A 12,794-nucleotide genomic window follows, 5' to 3' on the forward strand; every position below is an offset into this window, starting at 1 on the left:
CCAGAAGAGTAAGCTGAGAGCTTACGGAGAATGAATTTAGGAAATGCCTGGAAGAGATTCAATGGCTAAGGCCACACTCAAGGCACACATCTGTAACTTCCCTCGATGTCCAACTCCAGCGACGGTGTTTCCAACAGCCCCATCCCCTTACACACGCCCAACAGCACCTTCCGGCCCGGCCCTGCCAGGCTTGGGAGCCAGGTGATGCCAGGACTGGACGCTAGTGCCTCCCCCTTCCTGGAGAATCCAGCCTGCTAGCCAGGGTCGGCCTCCGCCTCCTCCACGGAGAACACCCCGCCCACCTTGCCTGCGGTGACCTCTCTTCCGGCCTTTCTGCAAACTAGCTTTGACCGCAGGTGTTCCTCCGCTTCCTACTTGGCCTCAGATGGGATGATATGGGGCTGAGAGCCCATATTTCCCGGCTATGGCAGATGATTCCCTATATTATTCTTTTCTTTTTTTTTTTTTTTTTTTGGTTTTTCGAGACAGGGTTTCTCTGTAGCTTTGAAGCCTATCCTGGAACTAGCTCTTGTAGACCAGGCTGGTCTCGAACTCACAGAGATCCGCCTGCCTCTGCCTCCCGAGTGCTGGGATTAAAGGCGTGCGCCACCACCGCCCGGCATGATTCCCTATATTAATAAGTTGCACATAAACCCCAGGGTTACCCACTGCAGGCATGTGGGAACAAAGCTGCGGGGTGTGTGTGTGTGTGTGTGTGTGTGTGTGTGTGTGTGTGTCAGGGCGGGGGGGATTGAGGACTCAGCGTGTGGGTCTAGCACATGGGACCCTGGGTGGGGGGTCCTGTTCCTGTGTAATGATAAAGTGGCAGAGGACAGGGCAGCTGAGGTGCCTGAACCAACTAGGAGATCACAGTTGCATCTGTAACAGAAGAGGGGGCGGGGGAGTGAGGAACTGCTTTGCTGAGCACAGGTCTCTGGGTTTTCCGTTCGACTCTAAAAACCTCCCTCCCATTTTCACATGAATATGGAAGTGAAATCTCCTACTGCTTCCTGTGGTGCCTCAGGTGGTTTCACATCTCCTTTGACTGCTGGGGCAGAGAGCTGGACACCAGAGGGGACTCCACGCAGTCTTTGCCATGGCCACTCCCGTGAGGGTGCAGGCACAGTAGGGCTTCTCTCAGGGCTGGCAGTGGAGACGCAGAAAAAGGTGCCAAGCGCTGATTCCTGCAAGGGGAGGAAGGCCTTCTAGGAAAGGTGGTGGCTGGGAACCACATTGTTCTGAAGTTGTCTTAACAGCAAGTAGAAGAGCCCGAGACTCCCGGAGCAGAAAGAACTCTGAGCTGGGTAGGTTGGAGTGGACGGGGGAGGGAGGGGTTGGGTGGACGGTGGAGGGAGGGGTTGGGTGGAAAGTGGCTCCCCTCTTCCTACTTTTCTTACCAGCTGTATCACGAACTTCCGTTATTTTGGTTCATCCCAGCCCAGGATGAAGTGAGTGCGTGGGCATAGCGTGTGGTGTGTGTGTCTGTGTGTGTGCAAGTGCGTGTGAGTGTGTATATGTATATATGTGTATAGTGTCCATCTGTGTGTATGTGTATGCACATGTGTATATGTGTGTGTCAGTGTGTACATTTGTGTATTTTTCTGTAGTGTGTGCTTGCATGTGTGTATGTGTGTGAGTGTATGGTCTGTGCGTATGTATATATATGTATGCATATGTGCGTATGTATGTATGTGTGTGTATGTGTGTGAGTGTGTGTATGTATGTGTGTATATGTGTGTGAGCGTGTGTATATGGTCTATGTGTGTAAATATGTGTGTATATGGTCTGTGTGTATGTATGTGTGTATGTGTATGTATGTATGTATGTGTGTGCGTGTGCATAGGAGTTGTATAAGGAAAGGTGTTGAAGCCTCTAAACTTGAGGTGTGAACTTCCTGACTGGGTTTGATTCTATAAGAGGCAGACAACTAACACATCTCAATATTAAATGAGATAGAAGACAGAAGACCTACTTAGAGCTGAGTCTGGACTCTCACATCTGCACTCCCAGCCCCTGGGAGGGAGCTACGCAGTGAACTCAAAGGCTGTCCCGGATTGCAGAAAACTCTGTCTGAAACCAACAAACAAAAGCCCTGAACCAACCCCGGCCATGCTGTATTTCTGCCAAGAACAGTGTCTGGGACAGTGTTGGAGCGCATCACATCCACTCCGGCCTCCTGGCAGCTTTGCCCACTGGTTGATTCTAGGAGTTAAGTCTATAGCCAAGGAGGGCAGAGACTGGGGAAGACTGGGAAATGGGGCTGATCTGGCTAACGTCAGCCGGTCACCCCAGCTAGCCCTCGCTCCTGACATGGTCACCCTGAGCTAGCCCTCGCTCCTGACACGGTCACCCTGAGCTAGCCCTTGCTCCTGACACGGTCACCCCAGCTAGCCCTCGCTCCTGACACGGTCACCCCAGCTAGCCCTCGCTCCTGACATGGTCACCCTGAGCTACCCCTCGCTCCTGACATTGGCTCTGATTCCATGTGGTCCATGCTTTCTTTTTCTTCATAAATCATCTACAGTTGAGGACTTTGGGCAACAGCAGGTAAGCATGGTGTCCAGAGACTCCCTCATGGTCCTTCTTCCTCTTTTTAGGCCCTAGTAAATCCAAGAGTTTCAGAAACCCAGCTGAGTCAGTTGTGGTGGCGAGACACCTTTAATCCCAGCACTCAGGAAGCAGAGAGAGGAAGATCTCTTTGAATTTTAGGCCAGCCTGGTCTACATAGCAAATTCCAGGCCAGACAGGGCTACACAGTGAGACCCTGTTTAAAAACAAAACAAAACAACACCAGGAAAAGAAAGAGAAAGTGAGAAGAGAGGGTGAAGCCTCAAAGCCCTTTGAGGGCAGGGGAGTCAATTTAAGGCTCTAGCTGCCCGAGGAGAGACTATCAGCAGTGTAACTCATAGTTGGATGGAAGAGGCAATGCCCTTTAAAATCTATCCTTGCATGTGTGAGGCTCTGGGTCGAATACTTAGCACAAAAACAAACAAAAACAAAAGCAGAAGAAGAACAGTAGGATCTGAAGAAGACGCGGCTGTAAAAGTACTGCACAGGGTGAGTGTCTGAGTTCAGCCCCAAGACCCGTATTTAAACAAATAAAAGAGCCAGTTGTGCTCGTGCATGGCTGTGGGCACAGTGCTGGAGGCGTGGGGTTGAGGGGCAGGTAGATCCCTGGGCTTCCAGGCTAGCCCAGCCTACCTGGCAAGCTCCAGGCCAGTGACAGACGCTGTCTTAACCAACAACAACCTACCAGGCGGGAGATCTCCCTGTGGCCTTCATATATATTTACACACATGTGCATGCATGCCTGTAGGCACACAAACACCCACATACAGGAACATGTGTGCACATGTGTGTATACAAAACACAAAGCGTGTTCAATAGACGCTCTCTTTTCCAGGAGAATAGGAGCGCCACATCTCACTATTCCAGTACCTTCGTAATCCCGAGACCAGCTGGAGATAGAGCGGAGCGGAGCATGGGGACCCAGTCAGGGAAGTGGAGAGGGTGGGGGTGGGGCAGACAGTTGAGCTTTGGTCCGCTTTCCACCAAGAGAGTTTCCTGGTTCCCAAAGCAGCCTTTATAGCCTAGGAAGAAAGGGAGCTTGATAAACTGCCCGGGAGGGAGTGCCTCCCGCGCCTGCTCTCTACGGTTAAATGCTTCTGTCTTTCACAGCCTTGCTTTGACACTCTGTGCCTTCTTCCTTCCCTACAGCCCCGCCTCTGCCACCTATGTCCTGAGTGACAGGGGGGTTTACGCACTACCTCCTAGGTGACCTCCCTTTCAGAGACAAGAAGGTTGTCTAGAAGCTGTCTTTTGGAAAGGCATGAGAGGAAAAAGTTAATCCGGTGCTCAGGTCAGGCCTGCACATCCTGGGAATGCTTCAGCGACCGCCCCCACGGACCTCAGGAAACACACTACAGTCTGTCCTCAAAGCCTAGGGCGCGAGGAGGTTTACCTAGTAACTGATGATGCTAGGCTGAGACACTCAGTGATTGGTCTGACCCGCCTACCCAGCTAATCTGACAACTCTCCCTTTGGGTTCCAGGTTGGTTGAGTTAGTAAATTTAGGATCTAAAGGGGGCTGAGTGACCCAGGGACACTTCTGCAGCAAGGAAAAGGGGACCAACAGGCACCGTATTTTCCTCAGTGCGTGGAGACATTTGTCCAGGCTGGGGCAGGAGAGGCCCCGAGGTCCCTGCAAGATCCCACCCAGGGGCCTGACCTTCCTGCATCTTCAGAGAGTGCAACATGGCTATACTCCTCCCGCTGCTGCTGGGCCTCAGCCTGGGCTGTGTGGGAGTAGGTAAGGAATCCCCTCTTGGAACCCTCTTTCCCCTTCTGGAACCACCTCCCCCAACCCTCCTCCCTGGAACCTCTGTCCCCTTCTGGAACCCCCCACGTCCTGCGCTAGCAGGTCTGAGTGCTCCGACAATCCAGTCTCCCCACTGTGGCAACTCCTCCGGCACTGGACTGTGTTTTTACTGCAATTTTAATAATGGGCCAGTTTGGTAGGTTGTGTAATGGATGCCCCTGCTGCTGCTTCATCCTGGGTCCCAGCATAGCGCCTGTCCTGTAGTAAGTGCTCTGTAGACTTGTACGGAGTCAAAAGTCAAGACTATTTCCAGCATAGAGCAAGGCTGATTTTTTTTTTCTTGACTCTGTTTTCTTCTCTCCTCTCCTTCCCCTTTGTCTGTCTGTCTGTCTCTGTCTTTCTTTTTTTTTTTTATTTTTTTTCTCTGTCTTTCTTTCATCAGAGAGAGTCACACGGTATAGCCAGACTAGCCTCGAACTCATGGCAATCCTCCTGCCTCAGTGCTGGGATTACCATGGTGCTCATCACACTTGCTTGACCCTTTATCTCCCTGTCAGCAATGAGCTACTCTGAAGGCCTGTGTTTGGGGTGGACCGCCAGGCTTACCACGCGGGGACCTCGGGCTGTTCTCCCGTTACCCAGTTTCACATGTAGAGGAAGTGGTGCTAATCGTTTTCAGTTTTGTGCACATGAATCTCTAGCTCATTCCCAACCTGGATGCCTCTGATGGTGTGAAGGTGACCAACCATGTTGTATGGTATCATATTGGTAGGAAAGTGGGTTGACTTTAAAATGACTTTTCTGTGTTTCTGTTTGTTTGTTTGTTTGCTGTTGTTGTCAGGAGAGCCTGGCAAACCTAGTCATTTAAACGTATTTGTTGTAAAACTTCAGACAACTGCAGATGAACAAAGAAGGCTGAGTTGCATTTCAAGGCCTGGAGAGGTGGCTCAGTGGTTAGGAGCACTGGCTGCTCTTGCTGAAGACCCAGGTTCAAGTCCTAGCACCCACATGGTGGTTCATAACCATCTGTGACTCCAGGTTCAGGGGACTTGATGCCCCCTTTGTGGCCTCTGATGGCACCAGGCTCAAATGTGGTACACAGTCATACATGTGGTGCACAGTCATACATGTGGTGCACAGTCATACATGTGGTGCACAGTCATACACGTGGTGCACAGTCATACATGTGGTGCACAGTCATACATGTAGGCAAAACACTATATGCATAAAACAAAATAAGTAAGTCTTAAAAAATAGTCATGTATCAGGTTGGAAATTAGAGGAAAAGATCTAAAAATGTCTCTGCTGCTGTCATTCCCCCCCTTTCCTGCGGCTGCCAGAGCTCCCAGAGAGTCAGTGTTGTCGGGAGATCTCGGCCAGACTGGCTGCAGCTGCAGCTGGGGTTCTCTGCTTAATACAGAAAAAAATTCAACACTCCTGTGACGGGTGGGTGCCCGCACCCCTATTCTCATGGACTGGATAGACATCCTACAGTCCCGTTCAGTGTCGACTCTAACAGAAGTTAACACAGACCAGTGGCTGAAGGCTCAACCCCACGAGACAGTTCCCCACGTCAGACACAGGCTCAAGCCGTAAGCTCAGCATCTCCCACAGCTTCTGCCCAGCTTGGCTGAGCTAGAGTCCCTTGGGTAACAGAGAGGGAAAACAATCTATGCAAAGAGTTTAATATTGTTCACTTATTGCAAGAGTTTATCTGTGTGTATGTGTGCGTGTCCTGCTTGTCCGTGTGTGCACCACATCCGTGTATCTGAGGAGCCCAGAAGGGTGTGAGACTTCCCGGAACTGGGTTACAGTGAGCCGCTGGCTGGGGGTGCTGCAGTCGGAACCCTGGTCCTATGCAGGAACAGCACATGCTCTCAACCACTCAGCCGCATCTCCAGCCCCATGAGGAGTATTTTAGAGATCAAAGTCGGGGTTTCATAGGAGGAAGTCCAGACAAACCCCATTACAGCGGCTTCTGCCTTGGAGGCGGTGGGGTCTGCCACTCCCCCGGCATGCACAAGTTTTTACCAACTGGGAAGGTGTCAGAACCCTACAATTTGGGTTTTTTTTTTTTTTTTTTTTTTTGGCTTCATCAAATAGACAGGAATTATTTTTTAACCCAGCCTCCAATACCCATCCACAAGGATCAAGGTACAAATCTCAGGCCTCTAATCATGGCTCAGTCTTTCCACGGTCAGGCCCCACCCCAAGGTTCTATTAAGATTTACCCCACTAGAAGAAGAGACCCTGTGGTCACCCAGTTCCCAAGGATCCAGAGCTCTATCCAGAAACACGTTAAAGATCAGATGCTAGGACAGAAAATGCATCCGCTCCCTGCTCCACCACTCATTTAGGAACTTAGTGCAGAGATGGTATTCGCCGTACAGCGAGCAGACACTGATGGAAGTTTTCTGGCTCCTCCAGGTGGCTTTGTGGCCCATGTGGAGAGCACATGTCTGCTGGATGAGGATGGGAACCCACAAGACTTCACGTACTGTATTTCCTTCAACAAAGATCTGCTGGCCTGCTGGGATCCAGAGCAAGGAAAAATAGCCCCCTGTGAATTTGGGATGCTGTATAACTTGGCTGAATCCATCTCGAGTTACCTCAACAGAGACGAACAGCTGCTCCAGCGCTTGGGCAAAGGGCTTCAGGGTTGTGCTGCGCACACCAAGCCCTTCTGGGATGCACTGACGCACAGAACAAGTGAGCAGGGGAGGGGGTGCAGAGGGGCCGTCGGAAGCAGAGCTGGTGGGGTGGGGGCAGAGGACAAGTGGATCATTGAGCGCCGAGGGGTTGATACCTGAGCAGGAGGAACCGTGTGGACCTGGAATGCAGGAAGTGGGAGGCTGGACAGAGAGGGGAGCAGTGTGGCTGATGGAGATGGAACGGAAGACACCGGATGGGAGGTGTAAAGAGAAGGAACTGACAAGGCCCAGAAGCAGGAACCACAGCGCGTTAGGGCTGAGTCAGAAGCCCCAGTGCCTTTCCCCAAAATGTTCCTGCCTCTTATTCTTATTTGTTTTAGTTAAATAATTTTTTTTCACTAGTGGGGATTGAACTTGGGGCCTTGCACGTACCCGGCAAACACTCTACCACTGGGTTATGTCCAAGACCCCTTATTCCTATTTGTTCTGAGTTAGGATCTCCCTAAGTTGCCCAAGTTGGCCTTGAACTTGTGACTCTCCAGCTTCAGTCTCCCAGTTAGCTGGAATTACAGGCCTGGATCTCCAGCCTGGCTTATTCCTGGTTCTTTAGCTCAGATTTTGGTGTTTGGAATGGGTGCAGGTGTGGGGACATCTAGAGGTGTTTCGGGGATTCCAATGCCAGCTCTCTTCCTCCCCGAATCTTTTACACTGAGAACAGCTCATGAGAATGGCTTAAAGTTGTATAAGTAAACTTTGAAGATCTCCAGAGGTCAGAGAATTGTGTCATACGATATGGTTTCTGAGCCGCCTTTTCAGCATTACTTGGCTACAAGTCCCTGGGTCCCACTCTAGACAGGGAGAAAATACCTTAGGTGAAGCCAAGGGAGTCTGTATTTTAACATAATTTCTTGTATTTTCACTAAAATATTGCTCAAAAATACTCTGATAGAGGCAAGCGGAGAGTCACTTGGTGGGGATAACCTGGTAGACGATGATGATCTCAATAATCTCGATGCCAGGCACCGTGGTGCAGGCCTATGGTACCAGCACTTGCAGGGAGGCAGGAGACTAAGAGTTAGGACCATCCCCAGCTACATTGTGCATGTGAGGCTAGCCTGGGCTATATGAGACTCCATCTCAGAAAACACACAAGCATGTGCCCATGTGAGATAAACACAGATACTGTTCAGACAGCTCATGGTCCAGGCGGCATTTCCCAACTGTGATCAAACATGACTTTGAAGGAGAAAGAAAGGGGCAACAAGAGAGGAAGAGAAATCCAGCCAGGTGGGAGCGCTTCCTTTCTCACTTGGTGGCTGTAGAAGTCTTTGAAGGGATGAAATGGGACTTTCAAACCACAGTTGTTTCTCCCATGCAGGACCGCCGTCTGTTCAAGTAGCCCAGGCGGCTCCGGTTAACACGAGGGAGCCCGTGATGCTGGCCTGCTATGTGTGGGGCTTCTATCCAGCAGACGTGAGCATCGTGTGGATGAAGAACGGGCACCTTGTCATGCCCCACGGCAACAGAGAGAAGACTACCCAGACCAATGGGGACTGGACATACCAGACTGTCTCCTACCTAGCCTTAACCCCCTCCTACGGGGACATCTACACCTGTGTGGTGCAGCACGAAGGGACCTCCGAGCCAGTCCGTCAGGACTGGAGTAAGTGGTGGGAACTGGGACATTGGTGGTTGGGAGAGGGACATTAGTATTTGGCCGAGCGAGACGTGGAGAGATGCCTGGTACGTGGTAGAGAAAGGGATGCTGGGATGGGAAGTCTAAGGGCTTGCAGCCGAGTTAGGACCATGGACTAAAGGATAGATGAGCCGTGGCATGGATGTCATTCATCAGTTTGAGGGAGAGAGGAGAGGCCAGGTGTCTCCCCAAAAGAATGTAGGTTTGATAACACTTCCGGAACAAAGCTCTGGAACTGGCTGCTTTAGTTTTCCTAATATTCAGCCATCTTGTCAGGTCAGGACTGGGCATGGAAAAGGTGATGAAGACTGAGAAGAAGGGCTTTTCTCTCGGTGTAGGGCCGTGCTGCCTAAGGGGATGAAGCCATGGCTGTAGACACTTGGTGGACACGTGAAGGGTTAATTGATAAAGAACTCACTGACACTGTTTGAACCCTAGGACTGGGGGTATGTAAAGGTGATGAGGAGGTGCATACATAATGAGGGGGTGCATACAGATTTGGAGATTGTTGGAAAAGAAGAGAGGAAGAAATGAGGAGGGGTGGCTGGAGAGATGGCTCAGTGGTTAAGAGCCTTGCCTGCTCGTCCAGACGACCTGAGTTCAATTCCCAGCAACCACATGGTGGTGGCTCACAACCATCCTTAATGAGATCTAGTGCCCTCTTCTGGCATGTGTACATAAAATAAATAAATAAATCTTAGAAAAAATGAGGGAGGGGAAGGGCAGCTAGAGAGTCAGGGAGTCAGTTCCCCTGTGGGGAGTGTGTGTCTGCTGTTGGTTTTAGTGGGTCCCTGGGAGCAGATGGTGTCCAGGTTGGGGTGACTATGGCTGTGATGAAATACCACGTCCAGCCGGGCGGTGGTGGCGCAAGCCTTTAATCCCAGCACTCGGGAGGCAGAGGCAGGCGGATCTCTGTGAGTTCAAGGCCAGCCTGGTCTACAAGAGCTAGTTCCAGGACAGGCTCCAAAGCTAAAGAGAAACCCTGTCTCGAAAAAAAAAAAAAACCAAACAACAAACAGAAAAAGGAACACCACGTCCAAAAGCAAGTTGGGAGGAAAGGGTTCTTTTGGCTTGCGTTGGTCCATCATTGAAGGAAGTCAAGACAGGAACTCAAACAGGGCAGCAACCTGAAAGCAGGATCCATGGATGGGTGCTGTGTACTGGCTTGCTCCTCATGGCTTGCTCAGCCTGCTTTCTTATAGAACCCAGGACCACCAGCCCAGGGATGGCCCCACCACGGTGGACTGAGCCCTCCCCCATCAATCACTAGCTAAGAAAATGACTTACAGGCTTGCAGCTGCAGCCCGATCTCATGGAGGCATTTTCTCAGTTGAGGTTCCTATCTCTCAGATGAATCTAGCCTCTGTCAAGCTGACACAGAACTAGTCAGCACAGGTGGGAAGCAAGAGGAGAGTGTGGGCACACATGCCCTTGAGCTTCCCATGGTCGGTCTCCTTTGTGGGGCATGCAACAAGTTCCTTTGGTGATGGGGTAAGAATCCTTTGATCCTTGTAGGTGCAGGCTGAAGGAAACCGAGTTGCCTGAGGCTAAGCTGTAGACTTTAGTTCTAAGGGTTCTCCTTTACTTTGCAGCGGTCGGGCTGTCCCCTGTCCAGATGGTGAAGGTTTCTGTGTCTGCAACCACCCTGGGCCTGGGCTTCATCATCTTCTGTCTTGGTTTCTACAATTGGCGGAAGTCCCGCTTCTCCAGTGAGTGATCCCTTGAGCCCTCCCAGCCCTCCCCGTTCTTCAGCCTCATGTCTGTGCTCAATTCTCTCGTTCCCACGTCTTCTGCTGTAAAGAGTTAGATTCTTTCATCCACGAGGATTGGTCTAATCAGTGTCTTCCTCTTCTAGGCTATATTCCTCTCCCTGGATCCACTTACCCAGAAGGTACCATTCCTGTTGATTTGGGGCTCACTGACCCTCAGAAGGGGTGGGGTGCTGTGTTCCGTTAATGGTGCTCACAGCAAGGACCATTTATCAAAGGGGTGGTTGGATGAAGACATCACATTCAAGCTGCTATGGTTCTAGAAATGGAAGAAGGGAACCTGAGTTCCCTCTCCAACCCCCCAGGGTACCCATGAGAAGGGGCTGGAGGTCACGTCTTTGTCATGGTAGCTGGGTGTTGGCGCTGTCAGTGTCTGAAGCCTCTGGTGTCGGGGGTGAGGGTCACATGGACAAATGCTGGTCTGGTGGATGCTCCTCTCACTCTGTTTCCTATTGTCTGCAGGACGGCACTAGAGGACAGAATCCCACACAGAGAAGGAGATTCCAATTCTTGAGGATGCCTCCATGGCCCCCAACATCTTCAGAACACCCTGCTTTCTTGCATCATAATTTCTTCTACTTTGTTCCCTGTCCTCATATAAATATTAGCAGCTTGGAGGTATTCATATTCCAGTCACTGCCCCAGAATTCAGTCGCTGTCCCAGGCTGCTTGGAGGTATTCATAACCAATCAAGTCCAGGCTGTTTTCTGAGGCGAGCTGATCTGAGGAGGGGTCAGGGCCCTCTGGAAGAGGGGCTTCAAGGCCCTCTGGAAGGCCCCACTCCATGACAGAGGGCAATATGTTAAGTGACCATGCCTAAGAAATAAACTGGTGGAATTACTGGCCTTCCTCAAGTTTGTCTTACGGCTTTGGAGGAGGGATGGCGGCAGAGTGTGGCTGAAGCCGATCCTCTCCTGTGAGATAGGCAGGGCACCTCCCCGATATCTCTCCTGTATGAAACATCTGCAGGCAGCTTTTGAAATCATAATTCGTAAGAAGAAATTAAACTGTAATGAGATAGAGTCACCGTGTTAGGGAGAGGGAGGGGCTAACAGCTTAGCTCATAGGAGGCCTTTTGAAACTGCATTTTATTTACTGTGTGTGTGTGTATATGTGCATGTGTCCGTGTGTGTGCATGTATGCATGTATGTGAGGAGTGTGTGTGTGCACTCACACGTGTGTATGAGTGTGTATATGGATGCGTGTGTGTGTGTGTGTCTGTGTGTGTGTGAGACATGCGCATTCGAGGGCACTTGCCACTGCATGCATCTAGAGGTCAGAGCACAGTTTGCAGGAATGGGTTCTCTTCTCCCACTCTGTGGGTTCTAGGGGTTGAGCTCAGGTTATTCACCTGGCAGTGGGTGCCGGTGCCTCCACTCACTGATCCACCTTGCCAACCTGTGAGGGAGCTTATGATCACTTATGTAAAGAGCCACGAATGCACCCAGCATTCCCAGAGCCCACAGCAGGTCTCTGCGGTTCCTGCTCAGTGTTCGGGTTGTTCCTCCCATAGGGTCAATAGGGAAGGGGAGATTGGTTCTTTAGAGGAGAGGGGACCGTCTGGAGGGGACCGTCTGGAGACGTCTGTTTTCCAGTGGAGACACAGCTGGGTGTAGAAAGTTGCTCTGTGAAGTTGCTTTTGGAATTAGAGTTTGGAAGTCAGCTGCCGGCCAGAAAAAGAAAGGTGTGGCTGGAGAGAGGGCTCAGTGGCTGGGAGCACTGGCTGCTCTTCCAGAGGACCTGGGATCAGTGCACAGACATAGATGCAATCCAAATGCCCATACACAGGAATGAATAAATTAATAACAAAAGTAAAAGAAACCTAAGGCATAAAAAGATAAGCCAGGAAGGAGTTTACCCAACAGGATTGTGGAGGGAGAACAATGGGCTGTGGACACTTGTATGTGGGCACCTGTGTGAGAATCTGGGGACCAGGGTCTGATGAGCTAGGGAACAAAGACAAACTGCACTCTCACCATGGCAGGTGTGGGTGGGAGGGAGATTACGGGGGGGGGGGGGGGTGGGGTGGGGATGGACCCTTCTGCCCTAGACGGTTTCAATGTGTGTGAAGCCTGGAGGAGAGGGTGGTAGCCCTCAGCATAAAACCTGACATCCAAAGTCACTGTGTTCTCCCAAGCAATGCTCCCCACTCTAGCCGTGGTTTTCTCAGGGGGATCCTGGTACTAGCATATGGCATCTCCTCTGCCAAAAGATGGAGAAATCAAGGCAGTGCTCAGTAATTCAAGTGCATCTGGGCAAGGATCACAAAGGATGGCCCGTGAGCAGCGATGTGCGCTGGGGAGGAGGGCTTGGCCTCAGGTCCTGTGGGAGAGCAGTCACTTGTCTGTGAAGCGCCCCGC

The 12,794-nt window shown here is 51.1% G+C and overlaps 1 protein-coding gene across 1 annotated transcript; it reads left to right on the plus strand.

Annotated features, from left to right (window-relative positions):
* Window positions 1-4,043: 4,043 nt before the first annotated feature.
* On the plus strand, window positions 4,044-11,275 carry LOC119823105 (class II histocompatibility antigen, M beta 1 chain). Its single transcript, XM_038342896.2, has 6 exons — window positions 4,044-4,309; window positions 6,746-7,027; window positions 8,348-8,632; window positions 10,258-10,374; window positions 10,521-10,556; window positions 10,897-11,275. The coding sequence occupies exons 1-6, from the start codon at window positions 4,255-4,257 to the stop codon at window positions 10,905-10,907; spliced, it is 786 nt and encodes a 261-aa protein (XP_038198824.1). The 5' UTR covers window positions 4,044-4,254; the 3' UTR covers window positions 10,908-11,275.
* The last annotated feature ends 1,519 nt before the right edge of the window (window positions 11,276-12,794 follow it).

The sequence above is a fragment of the Arvicola amphibius genome, chromosome 9 (assembly GCF_903992535.2).
Source record: "Arvicola amphibius chromosome 9, mArvAmp1.2, whole genome shotgun sequence".
NCBI classification, from domain to species: domain Eukaryota; kingdom Metazoa; phylum Chordata; class Mammalia; order Rodentia; family Cricetidae; genus Arvicola; species Arvicola amphibius.